The sequence below is a fragment of the Ursus arctos genome, unplaced genomic scaffold (assembly GCF_023065955.2).
Source record: "Ursus arctos isolate Adak ecotype North America unplaced genomic scaffold, UrsArc2.0 scaffold_25, whole genome shotgun sequence".
NCBI classification, from domain to species: domain Eukaryota; kingdom Metazoa; phylum Chordata; class Mammalia; order Carnivora; family Ursidae; genus Ursus; species Ursus arctos.
The window spans coordinates 11,859,614-11,876,019 of record NW_026622930.1 but is presented as its reverse complement, the minus strand read 5'-3'; the positions used below and the strand labels follow the sequence as shown (position 1 = coordinate 11,876,019).

Sequence of the window (16,406 nt, the reverse complement as noted above, 5' to 3'; positions counted from 1 at the left end):
GTGTAAGTCATTTCTCCCCCTTCTAAAGAAAAAGTCAGCAGCTGTTTGCTAAAAAAATTTTTTTATTGTGGATAAAGACATTGCCAACTTACATATATCATTTTTATTTGGAGTTTTTTTTTTTTGTTTTTTTTTTTTTTTTTGCCTTGCAGTGCTCCTGAGAAATTCAGAAATGCATTGACTTTAGCTCTATAAAACACAACCCAATATTAAGGTTGGGTTGTAAATGTCCCACATTTAGATATTTCCCTAAAAACCAAAAGACAACTTACCAAGTTTAATTAGAGAAACCTTAATAAGTTAAAAAGTAAAGACTGGCAAATAATCACAAATGTCAGAACATTAAATACCATTACTTTTTCCATAGGAATATATAAAATAAATATCAGTTATACTTACTCAATATTTACAAAATTAAAGGAAATTTTTGTGGATGGAAGACGTTTTAAATACTTTGATATATGAAAAACTCCATTGGCTTGAAAAATCAGAGTCAAATGTTTTAAGTCTGATGCACAATGGCACTCCCCCACTAATTCTTATCACTCCCCTTATCCCTGAAGATGAAGTTTGTTTCCCATCTAGTGATCAGATAAGTATTTTGAGTCTTTTTTCCGCTTTTCAATTAACCATTAAAAGGTTACAATAAATGGGAGGCTTTATTTGCAGAGGATAGTTAATATTTTAATTGTCCATGTTTTTGTTATTTTCGGTTTTTTTTTCTTTTAAAAATCGATAATGGCAGGGACTAAAACTCAACCAAACATGACCCAGGATCATATTAAAATCAAATTCAATGGCTGGATGGATGGCTTTTCTACTATATTATAGCGGTTGAAAAACATTAGGAATGTTGTGAAAAACTGGCAGCTAAAGCAAAATTCAACCACAAATTCTAGTAAGTTTAGAGAGAAGTAAACAGTAAAAGTACTGTAGTTAAAATATTGCAGTAAAAATACCGTTCGCCATGTCCTATTGCTAACATAACAATTATATGCTTCATCACTGTATGGTTACTAAGATTCCTTGAGCAGATGGCTCATCTCTGACACAACTTGGTTTCAGAAAAGTAGATGAGTTATGTCTGGTTTAGATCAACAAACACTTAGTATGCATACCAGTGAGCTATAGTTTCAACCATGATACAACTGAAACATTAGGTACCACAGCTTGAGGACAAGGTCACATACTTATTTAAATAGCAGCCACGGAAGCTCATGCTGTGATGTTTAGATATGCAATCCACCCACAACAGCTTTCAAACTTACATAAAACTATGGGGGGGGGGGATGCCCAAAATGTCCTCAAAGGCCTTTAAAATATGATGATATGCTACTTAAATATGTAGCATGCATCTCCTTTTCAAATTAAAAGATGAAATTTTTTTTTGCATGTTCTCTTTCTTCAAAATGAAGGATCATGTGTCTTTTTTTTTTTTTTAACTGAGAAACCTTTATTTCAGATGCTCCACACTGAGATGAAATGTTAATGGCAAGCAGCACATAATGTAGGATGGCCAGTGAAAGCATCTTTGGAAGGATCGTACAAAACCTAACGGTAATAATTTCATAAAGAAGTAATTAATGGGCAAAATGGACAAGAGGCGGTTTGACAGTTCTAATCTAGAACCTGTACAACAACTTCCTGTACAGTGGACTAAACTAAGAACGGAAATATACATACATCGACTCACGAGACGGGGGATGTCCTGAGGCAGTGACGTCTCGGCTACTAAACATTTCAGAAAAACAAGCTTTACCCATCCACACAAGAAGACTTCTAATCTTCCAATCTAAATACAGTAGACAGTAGACAGTTAATCACAGCAAAATTTACAACCAACCAAATTGAACCCTGGCCAGGGCCAGGCCTATTTACATATTTGGATTAGTATTATCTTTCACCTTTCCTTATTACACAGATTTTCAAGGCATACTGAAATTTACAAAATTCGCAAGAAATGTCTTTAAATGTACAACTCCAACGACTAATACAAACATGAACATCCTGATATAATTAAGTTCCAGGTCAAGATTAGGACAGGTTTGTAAAAAATTAAAGAATTACTCCCTTCCTCTTCAGTTCCAAACACCCGGTGCTGGCGCTGGTGACGTCCTGCCCTCAGTGACCATGAGGATGAGAACTGGGGCCTCCTGGATCGGCGCTCCTCTTCTACCACACGGCAGACAGATGCAGGAGGCGTCCCGTTCCGTGATATTGCTAATCGTAGTACGTAAATGCAGCTGTTTGACTTAACACTTACACGGAAGCTGTGTGCATCTGTGTAAGCAAACAGTTTTGAGATGATACCTTTAAAAAGATACCTTGGCTCTTAAAACTAAATCATATCTCCACCGTATGTACTCAACATTAAAAAGGAACAAATTACCGATACACCTAACAACTTGGATGGGTCTCCAGGGAATTATGTTGAGTGAAAAAAGACAATCGAGAAGGTTACATCCTCCACAAGTCCATTTTACACAGCACTCTTGAAATGACCAAATTACAAAGCTGGAGTGCAGTCAGTGGTTGCCAGAGGTTAGGCGAGTACGGGATGGGAAGGAGGAGGCCACAATTATAAAACAAAGGACAACTCCAGAGAGGCTTGACGAAACCGTTGGGTATCTGCACTGCACTGTAGTGGTGATCACACTGATCTACACGTGTGATAAAATTGCATAGAACCAAACACACACACACATCCCACCTCAGGACACCTGTGATCTCCCAGGGACAAGCCTGTTGTTGGCCTGTCTACACAAAGTCTTCTCAACAGAACTAATGGGGGAAAAAACAAAAGATGACCAATATATGCTTCAGATCAATTGTTTGCACCATACAGATAAGCCACTACTATTATTTTCTCCTTCTTTTTGTAAATCTCTTGATTATCTTTAAAAGATAAACCACATGTCTCTAGCTTAAATGAGCTTGAAAATCATAAAGAGCTGATATATAGCTACTAGAAATTTTTATCTTTATACTTTTCTTAATTTTTGTAAATTAAGATGAAAGATCAAATGTCTCTAGCTTTAATTAGGTCAAATCAGAGAAGGAAAAAAGCATATAATATAGGAAACACTTCCTCCTGTGACACCTGCAATTTCTAAAGCAAAAAGAATATTTTTATTAAGTTTAGAGAATGTACAACTGCAAACAAATACATGACTTCTTCCAAAAGGCCACTTTGTGATAAAGTACATACATATAGTGTTCATGGTTTCTTTTAAAGTGCTACGTATGTTGTCTCTGGCTTGAGAATCATCTATTGCTTTAAAAGGTCTTTCAACACAACTCCAGCGCTGTTGTCAGGTGACACTGGCAAAGGTGTAAATGTGGGCAACACATCTGAGATGGGTTTCAAAAGAAGATGCCCAGGCCCACCCGGTCCAAGTCCAGCTGGGTTAATGAGAGGCACAGCCGCAGAGCGGGGAGCCAAGAATGGATTCACATCTGCTCTTCTACCAGTTCTGGATTCTGTGGTATCTAAATGATAAAATACAAGTTGTTCAGTCTCCCATATATTAATAAGTTAACACTATACATGTGTTTTAGAGTCCTAGATTTGGCCCCTGAATAAATTTAATTCCTATGCTGCTGGGTTCTGGATCTGCTAAGCAGGGTCTATGACATAAAAAGGGTAAAAAAAAGACAAGACAGGAAGTGAGAGGAATGGAGAAAGAACAGGGGAGGGAGCAGTATCTGTATGCAGAGCTAATACTTTGTTTGATACTCAAATACCAATTATATAACTGATGAACTTCACTTACTTTAATAACGGCTTTTCAAGGGTGTCTTCTATGTCACAATGCAAATTTTCTAACTACTCACCTGAAAGATGGAAGGACTTGAGAACTCCTTTTCCTCCAATAGTAATGAGGGCCACGAAAAAAAAACTGGCACCAATTCCACAGTGATAACAATCAAATGTGATATTAATTTACCCAAAGAAAAACAATTTTTTCGTATTACGTTACCTGATCCTCCTTTTTTAGACATTCAAAGGTTTGAAACAATTCTCTGTTAGATTATTTCTCTATCATGTTACGCTGAAACTAGTTTTTTTACTGGAATAGGTCTCTGTTAATGCCCTAATGTCCTGGTGGATAGAATTCTGCTTTATTACCCAAGATGACTAACAACTTCCTTGTTAAGAGACAAGCGCCACTCAAGCAATGGGAAACTCAAATAAAAAGAAGCCTCTAAAACAAAGAGCACTGAAACAAATTCATCGAATCAACTTAACATGGAGTCGAGCACCCTGGGTCCCCAACCTTTACTTCCCTGTGAATGACAACGTTCCAAACTCTGGGAAGGCTTCTGGTGCTCCTTGGTAAGCTCTGCCCCTCACCACACACTTCCAAATCCAGGACTGAAGACTAAGCTTGGGTTTTTTTTTTGTTATTTTTTAATGTAAACCCTGTAGCAGCTCAAAACATCACTGGCTTTTGCCTCTGATCAATCCGAACCAAGCTGGGCACATGTCTTGATAAGTGAAGAGAGGAAGAAAAAGGAAGAAGAGAGGGAAGAAGGGGAAGGGATGGAGGCGGAAGGGAGGACAGGGAGCAGGTGACGTTGCCGTAACGAATTTCGGAATCCACTTGCAGATGCTACAACCTAGTGTAGCAAGAAAAACGTGTGGTTTTGTTTGTTTGTTTGTTAAGGATTTTATTTATTTGACTGAGAGAGAGAGCGCGCACAAGCAGGAGGAGTGGCAGGCAGAGGGAGAGGGAGAAGCAGGCTCCCGGCTGAACAAGGAGCCCAATGCAGGGCTCGATGTGGGGCTCGATCCCACATGACCTGAGCTGAAGACAGACACCTAACCAACTGAGCCACCCAGGCACCCCAAGAAAAAAGTTTTTAGTATAGTCTATAAGCTGTTAGATAAAGTGGAGACTTTTTATTAAATTTAGGAGCCAAATCTTTTATCAAAACAAATTTTACCATTTCTTTTTATATGAAAGTTCAGGAAAACAGAAGTATTCAGTAAATTAGACTTTGAGTTTTTTAAAATTTCAAAATATAAATTCTTTAATATTTTATCCAAATTTAAGTATCTGATGTGATATAAACCTGGGAGTATACAATAACATACACTTTTACAGTCCAACTAGCAAACATTTTAGTCTGTATTAAAATATGAAGATTTCAGATCAAAGAGAGACTTTCTAATAAAGAATCTGTTTATAGTCTAATGGATTATATTTCAATTTCAACTCAAGAAAATTTACTGCATAATTTAGGGGACATAAATATAAATAAGGCCCTTTTGACCCAGTGGGATAGAAAACCATACATACAGATCACAGAACCACCAAACCATTTGCTTCCAGGTGGACCTTTTAACATCCAAGAAGGCTTCAATACATCTTTGGATGTCTAAGCCAGTTTACTAAACTGCTCTTACAAATATTACTAACACACCAAGGTTTGGTTATTGAATTTAACACTCAGATGTTCACAGGGAAAAAACCTTTCTCTAACTATAAACTACACTTATTTTTTTGAAGGATAATTTGCCATTATATTCTAATTCTTAAGAAATGTCTACACGTAGGTATTCCACTTTCAGAAATTTATCTTAAGGGCAACATTAAAGATGCGTGTAAAAACTTACCAAGGATATTCATCATAGCAATATTTATAACAGAGAAACTGAAACAATCTGAATATAAACTATACTTTTAACTTTAATTTAGCAGGAAGCACCATTAGTATGAAAGAAAAACAGGTAACCAAGCAAAGGTTTACTGGTTCACCAGCACTTCCAAGAATAATTCAAAGTGGCTTATGCAGAGAGAAGAATTATTCCAATGTACAAAGGAAAAATATTTCATATTGCTTAGGTTATTCTAAGCTAATTAAATATCAGATCGCTACAGGATATATGAAGCCAAAATCTAATGCCTTATTGGAATTTTGGAAGAAGTCACTGCACATTTTCAAAAACACTAAAAATTTAGTTAAGATCACTGTAAAACATAATCATAAATTAAACATTCAATTTTTTAAATTGTAGAAAAAATAAATATCTGGTTTTACCTTTAAAACTTTCTGGTACATTTGTAACTACTTTTCTCCTTCCTGGTGAATCCAGAGGTTTCATATCATGAACAGAAAGCTTTGGTGGTGGAAGAGATGGATGAGATTCTGTTTCTAGAAATTTAACAAAAAGTTCTGAAAAAGACTAAGGAAATAATATTTGGGTTATATATAAGGCAGACATTAAATTATACTCACTACAACCAAGAAAATGTACCAGCTGTGCTAATTAAATACCAAAAACAAATCATGCCTTCTGAATCATTTCTGTATTAACTAAGCTTTATGAACCATTAAAACCACTAGTGCTTTAGTTATGTTTATCAGTTAAAACCTTTAGCAAGGGCGCCTGGGTGGCTCAGTTGGTTAAGCAGCTGCCTTTGGCTCAGGTCATGATCCTGGAGTCCCGGGATCAAGTCCCACATCAGGCTCCCTGCTCAGGAGGGAGTCTGCTTCTCCCTCTAACCCTTCCCCCTCTCGTGCTCTCTCTCTCAAAAAAATAAAATCTTAAAAAAAAAAATTAAAAATAAATAAAACCTTCAGCAATATAATCAATAATGTTTGATGACAACATTTGTTATAAACCTTAGTCTTAATTAGCTACCCGATTGGGGCGCCTGCGTGGCTCGGTCATGATCCCAGGGTCCTGGGATGGAGCCCCTCAGTGGGCTCCCTGCTCGGCGGGAAGCCTACTTCTCCCTCTCCCACTCCCCCTGCTTGTGTTCCCTCTCTCGCTGTGTCTCTCTCTGTCAAATAAATAAAATCTTTAAAATAAATAAATAAGTAAATAAAAATAATTGGCTACCCGATGACACTTAGATTTCTTGCCATCGATGGCACTTAAGACATCAAGTCTTAAATCATTTTAGTAACTGTTTACATGGACATAAAACACAATATAGAAAACAAGTATTAAACAGTCATATTTAATCAATGAATACAGCAAAAGCTCACCAGTAATACTTTCAGATTAAAATAATGTAGTGTAAACCTTTCCTTTATTTTTATTTTTTTAACATTTTATTTTTAAGTAATCTCTATACCCAACATGGGGCATGAACCCACAACCCCTGCTCCACCGACTGAGCCAGCCAGGCACCCCTAGACCTTTCCTTTAAAATAAATTTCATGCCATTCGGTTTAAAATAGAGTATTTTTGTTACCTATCCTCAGTTTCTTCTTTACTTAAAAACAAAGTAAAATAAAGAAGGAAACTCCACATTCTAATTCACAGAGCTGCTCAATTAATTTATTTTTAGGCTTTTAGTTTTTATTTAAGGAATCTCTACACCCAATGTGGGGCTTGAACTCATGATCCCCGAGATCAAGAGTCACATGCTCTTCCAACTGAGCCAGCCAAGTGCCCCGAGCTACTGAATTTATTAATGTTCATTCAGACTATCAGGCACTGTTTTCATGTTTATTAACTGCCTCCTCCTGCCAAGATGTAAGTTTGTGGAGGGCAGGAACTCTGTCTTCTGGTGTGCTGCTGCATCCCCAAAGTTGAGAACAGTCGGTACACAGCAGGTACTCAGTAAGTGCTCAATGACAAGGTAGACACAACCAGGCATAAAATAAAGCCTCTGTCTTTAAGAATCTCATAATTTAGTAGTAAGACAAATGACTCTGTCCCTATAGCAGCAAGATCAAATACAAAAATACTTAATACTTGGAAAAACAAAAGTACCGTATAAACAAAAAGCTAAAATAAAACATATATGCAATAAATTTATTTAAACTGGCTTAATGGGGCACCTGGGTGGCTCAGTTGGTTAAGTGTCTGCCTTCGGCTCAGGTCGTGATCCCAGAGTTCTGGGATCAAGTCCCACATTGGGCTCCCTGCTCAGCAGGGAATCTGCTTCTCCCTCTCCTTCTGCCCACCTGCCTGCCGCTCCCCTTGCCTGTGCTCTCTGTCAAATAAGTAAATAAAATCTTTAAAAATACATACATACATAAATAAAATATTATTATCCTTAAGCTAATCACCTCTCTCGATCTCAGTTTCCACAACTCCAAAATAAAAGGGCTTTATAATAAAATAACCTAAAAAAGAAACCTGATTTTTGCAAACGAGCATGATGCATTTCACCACTCCTATTCAGAGCAAGAATAAAATTGGCTCTTACACTATTAAGCACAGACTGTTGATTCGGTCTCAGAGGCGTGTTAGGGACACTTTTTGATCCTCCTCCAAGCCACCCAGTCATCCACCTGGTAACACCACCCTGATCTTCGTGAAGCAACTAAAAGATTATTTTAAAACAGAAAAATATTATCAATACAAGCAAAGAGAAAATAACTATTTTTACTTGATTTCAGATGGTAGCGCACTGTGCTTTTCAAGTCCAATGCTTATTCAATGTCTCTTACTGGGAGAGGCTACAAATACAATAAAATGTCATTCCAAGCACTATCTCAAATCAAGAGTTGAGGCCTGTCATGTCTAAAATTTCAGCATTTTGATAGGAGAGGTGGCTTATAAGTGACAAAACTAGTATTATACAAGTTGAACAAATCCACCTCTTCACTGTAGTATGAACTGGTCCATTTCCACATTACTGAGAAAAAGGAAAGCTGTATAATATAGAGTAAAAGAAGACAATTTTATATGATGCCACTATCTGAGTTATAAAAATATTCAGAACAGCTTCCCATCGTTCAGTTAGTTACCTGCTCCATTTCCTCCCTCTTGATACCCAGGATGCTTCCCATTAATCGTAGCACCTCATGGCGCTGATGTTTCGGCGTGTGGAAATGTCCAATGAAGAGGTTTCTCATTAGGACTCTGTGAAAATAAAGGCAGAAACAGCTCAAGCTACCTCAACAGTTATCCCCATATTTAGTGTACCCACACAATAAACACTAAACATATACATATTTAATTATTTAAAAAGTTACCAAAAAACACTAAAGAAATATTTTGAAATACTTAAAAAGTACTTGACAAGTCTAATCAAAGACATTTCAAACAATCTAAAAAATGCATACCTTTTAAAACATCAGTTATTATCCATCACTTTCTCCAACCAAATCGATCAAATGAGACGGTGCTCAGTGACTCTCAGTGTGTCTGGCTTCTGCCTTAAGACACTCCCGATGTCCCTCTCCCCACCTCGAATGGTGAGGACAGCTCTCGTGCTTCACAGGTATGCTTACACTTCCCCACTCATATTTATTAAAAATTTGTTAATAATATCCAAGTCTTTAAAATATTAATGATATGTTACATACATACCTAGGTTTCAGACCTAATATATTTAAGCAAGGTATGTTCATTTAAGGACATCTAAAGAGCGCTAAAAAGAATGCTAAGAATAAAAGTTTTTATTTTCTAAGTACTTCCTATTATGGTGATGATTTAACTCCTCCATATGGTTTTAAGAAAAAGAATTTGAGCTGGGAAAAATTCATCTAAAAACCAAGAGAAGTTATTCTACTGACTCTTCATGAAAACGACCTACATCTCATCACCATATAAGAAAAGGCTTAGCTTAATCACATATAAACATCTACATGTAGAAGCTGTTTTTACTGTAGAGGTAATATCCATAAAATACATATAAGTTAAAAGGTAGAGCATACTTGTCCACTTTTCCTTCTGTGCTGTTTACTAAGTTCATCAATTTCTTTTGTACATCATCCAGCATTTCTTGTCGGAGTTCATCTGTTTTAAAACATGTGAATAAAGATGGTCATTAACTGATTAAAATAGCCTGGATGAATATATAATGAGATTTACAACATCTTTTCTGCAAATTCTGAATATATACACTTATTCTAATTAGTAATATTGATTAACTTCCATCTCTTCTTTGGTTCAAGAACTAGGCTTTCTGGTATAGAAATTACTTAGCAGCCAGAGTATGCCTTTATTCACACAGTTTATCCCCAATAAAGTATTCAATTCTTTAATAGAAAATTTAAAAACCAAAAAAGGGTTTTGATCCTCTTCAGAAACCTGATAGCAAAAAAGAGATTTTCACCACTGCCTCCTTGCATAAAACATTTCCAGAGCCACTCTTTAATGGGGAGAAATGGAAAGGACAATTTTAGATTTTCCTTTTTCGATTTTCCTGGCTGGACTCTGGTTTTTGGTGAGCTAAGAAGAGTATTTAATACAACTAAGAGCATGGCTCGGGATGTAGCTCACAGGACAAAGTATTCTGAGGTATATAGGTTGCAAAACCCAATTCAGATCACTGGTTCTAACATACTGATCAAGATAACTATAGCTTATATGATTAATTCAGAAGCATGCTGGACTATGTTATTTTATAATTTTTATTTAAAGAGGAAGCAAAATCTGTAAAATCTTGATGGAACAGCTGGAATCCAAGCAGTATTACAGGCAAAGTCTAGAATTACAACAGGAGATACCCTGTTCATAAATCCGACTGTGCCACGGGGCCAACGATTCCCAGACGAAGGAACTCTCAGCCAGACCCATAGAGCTTTGATACCTGTCACCTCAGAAATGGATAATTTGAGCTGAAGGAGATGCTTATCCAAGCTCGATTACAAGTTTGGTTCTGAAAGAAATGAAGAGATTGACTCTGCAGCAGAGCTCTACTTTTCAAATCAAGAAACACTCCAATCCAAACACTAGACTCTGACCTCTTTCCACAAAACTACTCTTTGAATTATGCTGCATTTTCCTGGTGGCAGCTGGATACAAGCCCCCTTGTCATATATAGGACTCACAAATATTTTCTCCCATTCCATGGGTTGTCATTTTGCTTTCTTGATGCTATCCTTTGAAGTATGAGTTTTTAATTTTGATGAAGTCCAACTTTTTCTTTTGTTACCTGTGCTTTTAGAGTCACATCAAATAAATCAATGCCTAATTCAACATCACAAAGATTTATTCCTGTGTATCCTTCTAAGAGTTTTATAATTTTAACTCTAAAATGCAGGTCTATGCTCCATTTTGAGTTAGTTTTCACGCCTGGTGTGAGGCAAGGGATCAATCTCATTCTTGTGCATGTAAATATCCACTTGTTTCAGCACCATACATTGTTGAAAAAACTATTTTTTTGCACCTTGTCGAAAACCAACTGATCAGAAATGTATGGTTTATTTCTGGACTCTCAATTCCTACTACAAGACTTGTACAGATGTTTTTTCTTCTACCTGAAAAGCTCTTTTCCATCAGGACCGCCTATTAACTCCTATTCACCTTCACATCTAAGTTCGTAGGTCACTTCCTCCAAGTTTTCTCTGAATACTACAGATTAGGCCAGGTCCATCTGCTTTATGTTTTCAATCTGCCTTGCACCATGCCCAATATTCTGATTTAAAGTACTAAATGTGTATACAAAAAATGTCCAGTTTAACCGTTTGCAATGGCTTGTGGTTCTTCTAAATTGCAAAAATCTAAATTGCAAAATGTAATTCATATAATAGGCTAACTTTACCAAAATAGAGATGGTTGCCATAACCATATTATAAAAGCAAGGTTTGTGTTCGGAAAATCTACTACAAACGTTTCCTTTCCTGTTTTTCCAGTAAGGAATTTAAGCTTGGATATTAAAAGAAAAGAGAGAGAGAGAGAGAACAAGATTACTATTAAAGTCTGAGTCAGTAAAAGACATTTCAGATTCTTAATGTGCACATATATACTATGAACACAAGGAGCTATTTGGGCCCTCCCTATTACTACATTCTGAATGTAAAGAGAATTCTCAACTATTCAGAGGAAAAACAGCAAGTAAATTCATCTCTTATCCATGTTTTGAATTACCCATCCCACTCATGAGCTACAGTAAGAGCCAGAGTAAGGATGGGCACAGTCTTCTGTTTCATCCTCCCCACTATGGAAGGGTAGTAGAGAAACAGAGGTCAAATTTACCTCCGCCTTCCCTTTCTCTCAGACCTCCATCTACTTTCTTCTAAAATTAATGATTTTTTATATTGATTATACTTCAAAATAATAATATTCTGGATATACTGAGCTATATAAAATGTCATTAAAATTAACTTCCCATGTATCTTTTTATTTTTAACATGGCTACTAAACATTAGTAAGTTATACATGTGGCTTGCATTATATTTTTATTGGATAGCACTGCTTTGGAGCATAACCAGAATGTAACCACTAGAGTATATTGTCGTTTATTAAAAAAAAGAAAAGAAAGATAAAACTGAATGATAGACATCTTCAGAGTAAAATTCATAGAGCAAAGATTTGATTTTGCTCTGATTAAAATTGTAATAAAATAAATTACAAAAATTTAAGTTTGCTCTATAAAAAACAGATCAAGAAATCTGTCTTCTTAATAAAGTTCAAGTCAAGGGGTGGCTGGGTGGCTCAGTCAGTTAAGCGTCCGACTCTTGATTTTGGCTCAGGTCATGATCCTGGGGTCGTGGGACTGAGTCCCGCATCCAGCTCTGCACTCAGCGGGGAGTCTGCTTGAAATTCTCTCCCTCTGCCCACCCCCCACCCGTCTCCCTCTCTCCCTGCCCCCTCCTTCTCTCTCTCACAAAATAAATGAATAAATCTTTTAAAAAAATAAAGTTCAGGGTATCTGGGTGGCTCAGTCAGTTAAGCATCTGCCTTGGGCTTAGGGCGCAACCCCAGAGTCCTGAGCCCTGCATCAGGCTCCCTGCTCAGCAGGGATTCTGCTTCTCCCTCTCCTGCTCCCCCACCTGTGCTCTCTGTCAAATAAATAAATAAAATCATAAAAAATAAAAATAAAAATTAAGTTCAGGTCAAAGATATTTTCTTAATGAAATTCATTAATATTAGTATAATTTTGATTAAAGTCTCTGTTCTGAAAGGCAGGGTCAAAACATCCTAATGGCCAAAATAATAGGGTAAAAACTTCTTAAACTCATCAGAATACAAGTTAGTTCTAAACTAATGTGACAGAGAATTGATAACTCTGCATATCCTTCAGGCATGCACAGGGCTGTTTCAAATTCAAGTAGTAGTTTAAACATATTCTGGTATTAAAGTCTACGAAAAAACCTTCAGAATTTGGAGGGAGGGCTTGGAAGAATGGTATTAACTAGGAAAGGTTTAGAAAAGAAAGTCAAATACTGACTTCAAAGGTCCCCATGGACTTCTCTTTTTCTCTAGGCACCCTTATTTTCCTCCCATCAGAGATTCTGAATATTTCTCCACAAAAACTGAACACTAATTCAAACCACAATTTGAAATCAGAACTGTATTTATATGGGCAGACAAAATAACGGTTATTCAGAAATGGGTTTTTAGCCAAATATAATATCCCTGTGAAATAATCTAACATGCCAAAATAATTCTTTGGAAGTTAAAAAAAGAAAATAAATGGCAGGGGGATATACTTTAAAGCTGAGCAATAAAGCAACTGAGATTTAGTCTAGTTTAGGGTAAGAGTTACTCTAAATACATGCCACCCTAAAACCTGCCGTATCACAGCCTCTTCTCCATAATGCCTAGAGAGGACACCGTGGCCCTTACCACTTGATTTAAAATAAAAACTGAACATAATAAAATGTACCGACTACAACAAATAAGTCCATCATAACTTTACATTTTATCTGTGATTAGTAACACTGCACTAGAATACTGTCTTCAGAGCACATCGTAAAATTAAGTCACACTCCTTACAAAGTCATCTGGCTGTTGCATGATTTAGCTCCCTTGGACAAGACTCAAGTCAGATTTATTTAACAGTCACCTGACAGAGAAAAGAAAGGTGATTGGAACAGGACTTGAGGGTCAGGAGATCTGCATATGAATCACAGTCCTTTCACCAGGGCCAGACACTGTTGCCTATTTTGTAAAATATGCAGGCTTAATCTCAAAGGATTTTGAATCTGATTAAATGTGACTTTTCTAAACAGTGAAGTGCTATATTAAGCATTAGTACTCGCTCATCTGATTTCTTAAAATAACTAAAGAATTCATCTTTTAACCTACCCCTAACCAATACCAGTAACGTATCACTTTAGTTAATATTAACACTGATAATTTTGCCTCCATTTTGTCTTGTCCTCTTTATGAACCAAGGAGCCAAGGAAGAAAAAATGTTAGAAAGATTGTTTCATTTACAGATATGTTGATAAATAAACTGGGTCTAGTGTCTTACTTGCACTAGCTGCCTAAATAAATGTGAATCTTAATACATTAAATCCAACATAAGGAAATTTAGCCTCTTCATTTAATTAAATATAATTGAAGCAAAGGCTAGACATTAGATGATCTTTTTATCACAGAATATCAACTTCTACAAGATCACTTTCTTTATAAACAGCAAATAATTCTTTTTAAAGGCATCTTATAACAAACTGAGGGCCTCAGAGGAGAGGGGGGTGGGGGAATGGGATAGACCGGTGATGGGTAGTAAGGAGGGCACGTATTGCATGGTGCACTGGGTGTTATACAGAACAAATGAATCATCGAGCCTTACATCGGAAACCGGGAATGTACTTTATGGTGACTAACATAATATAATAAAAAATCATTTAAAAAATAAAATAAAATAAAATAAATTAAAATAAATTCATAAATAAAATGAAGCATTCTAAAAATAATAAAAAAAATAAAAATAAAAAATAAAGGCATCTTATATATAACCTGTGAAGTTAAGACATACTGACATCTGCTTTGTCTTTTAACTCAATTCTTTTCAACCACATCACAGAATTTCAAGGTCTAGACTATGGTGATGGCTTTCTCATTCCATAACTATAATTATTAATTGAGGAATGAAAAGTAATTTTTGAAATTCTACTTCCTAGCAATGAACTCACAGGAAAAGACTTTATTAATATAAGCTCATTAATTTCAATTTCACTAGGTCAGAATCTGTGACTCCATTAAAATACCAACATTGAGGTCTCTTGGATTATTTGTACAATTAAAATTAGAGTTACCATGTGCATTTCCAACAGGTCTTATATAAATAATGTAAGCAGATTAAATTTATTTACCCTCTCTACACTCCTCCCTCATTCAGTATGAATTCAGATAATTTGTACTGTATTTTTCCATATCGAAACAAAAATTTAAAAATTTTTTTAAAAGACTGAATATTGTGAATCAAATTACATATTTAATTTTAAAATGTTCACACAGACCAGCCATATCCCAAAAGAAACGGCTGCAATTTTGTCAGAGAAAAGTAAAGCCATTATGATAATTTTGCCACTTACTGAATATCATCATCACTATAGAAAATAATGACAAAAGGCTTTCTAGGCTTATGACTGAACCTCAACTCATTTCTGAAAGCTCCCTGTTGCAAACAGCACAGACTAAATCTGGCCCAAAGAAATGTTTTTGCAGCCCACACAGCGTGTTTTAAATTTGGTATCACATAAAAAATTGGAATATTTCACATAAAAGTCTACATTTCCAGTGTCTCTTGAAAGATCTGGAGATTTGGCAACAGTGGGTCCACAGGCCTGCATGGCAACAGATGGGTGGAGCCGAGAATTTGCTGCCTCCCTAAGAAACTCTGCAATTCACCACTCTCTCTACTTGGTCCTATTTGTTCTTTTATATTATTTCTTGGGCCCCAATTTATAATTCGTGTTTGTGATCCATACTTATAGTTTCATTTCTCCATATAACAACCCACTTCCACCACTTTGGTCACTACCAACCAGGTCCACCAGATCTTCAGCCCGTTTCCAGATTAAGCTGCATACAGATTCATACGAATTCATCCTTCTATCTAGAATGCTCTTCCCCAACTCCCTGCCTGCTTAGCTGTACCTATTCATCATTCAAGTGACGTCAAGTATATCGTTCACTAGCCTTCTCTACCCTTCCATATCACCATCACCAAATACAATGAATTGTTCTTTCCTTTTGAAACAACTGGTTGCATGCATGTGATTACATGTAATCTTCCCCTTCTTGTCTGAGCTAAACCTCCTGAAAGTATTGGTCCCCTATCTCTGTATCTCCAGTGCCTATTTCAGTGCTGGGTACATAGCAGGAAACAATGCATTTTTGATAAGTAAATGAAAGAATGATGGATTTTTCTCTAGGTAAGGAGAATATCTGGGAAGAACAGAACACAGGACAAAAAGAATAAATGATTTATGTTCTGAATTACTCTGTCCATATGAGGGAAAATACACAAAACATATTAACTCAAAACATTCCCATTGCCACATAATTTATTTTTTCTTCTGTACTTAGAAGAATTAATAAAACACACATTTAAAATATAATCATTAACTTTAAAAGGGCTTAGTTATTCACCTAATTGATATAAACTTTTTCTTAACTAAAGTCCTGGCATTGTCTAGTATACCCAGATGTTTATATCATCACAAATAACTTTTTAACCATTTATGGCAATTCAGAAAACTGCATCTGGTATTTCTTATATGTTTCCTCTAAAATCACCACTTCTGCCAAAAAC

General features: G+C 36.1%; 1 protein-coding gene across 3 annotated transcripts in view; it reads right to left on the bottom strand.

Moving 5' to 3' along the window:
* Positions 1-1,426: 1,426 nt before the first annotated feature.
* The window catches only part of TRIP11 (thyroid hormone receptor interactor 11), a 65,398-nt gene continuing 50,418 nt past the window's right edge, over positions 1,427-16,406 (bottom strand). For 2 of the 3 annotated variants that reach the window (XM_026515435.4, XM_026515434.4), the window contains exons 17-21: positions 9,628-9,709; positions 8,716-8,830; positions 8,172-8,288; positions 6,046-6,190; positions 1,427-3,489 (exon numbers count right to left, since the gene is read on the bottom strand). In XM_026515435.4, coding sequence (XP_026371220.1) covers positions 3,269-3,489; positions 6,046-6,190; positions 8,172-8,288; positions 8,716-8,830; positions 9,628-9,709 — 680 coding nt within the window. In that variant the 3' untranslated portion in view covers positions 1,427-3,268. The remainder of the gene's footprint in view (positions 3,490-6,045; positions 6,191-8,171; positions 8,289-8,715; positions 8,831-9,627; positions 9,710-16,406) is intronic. The other variant, XR_003320721.3, reaches the window with a different exon arrangement.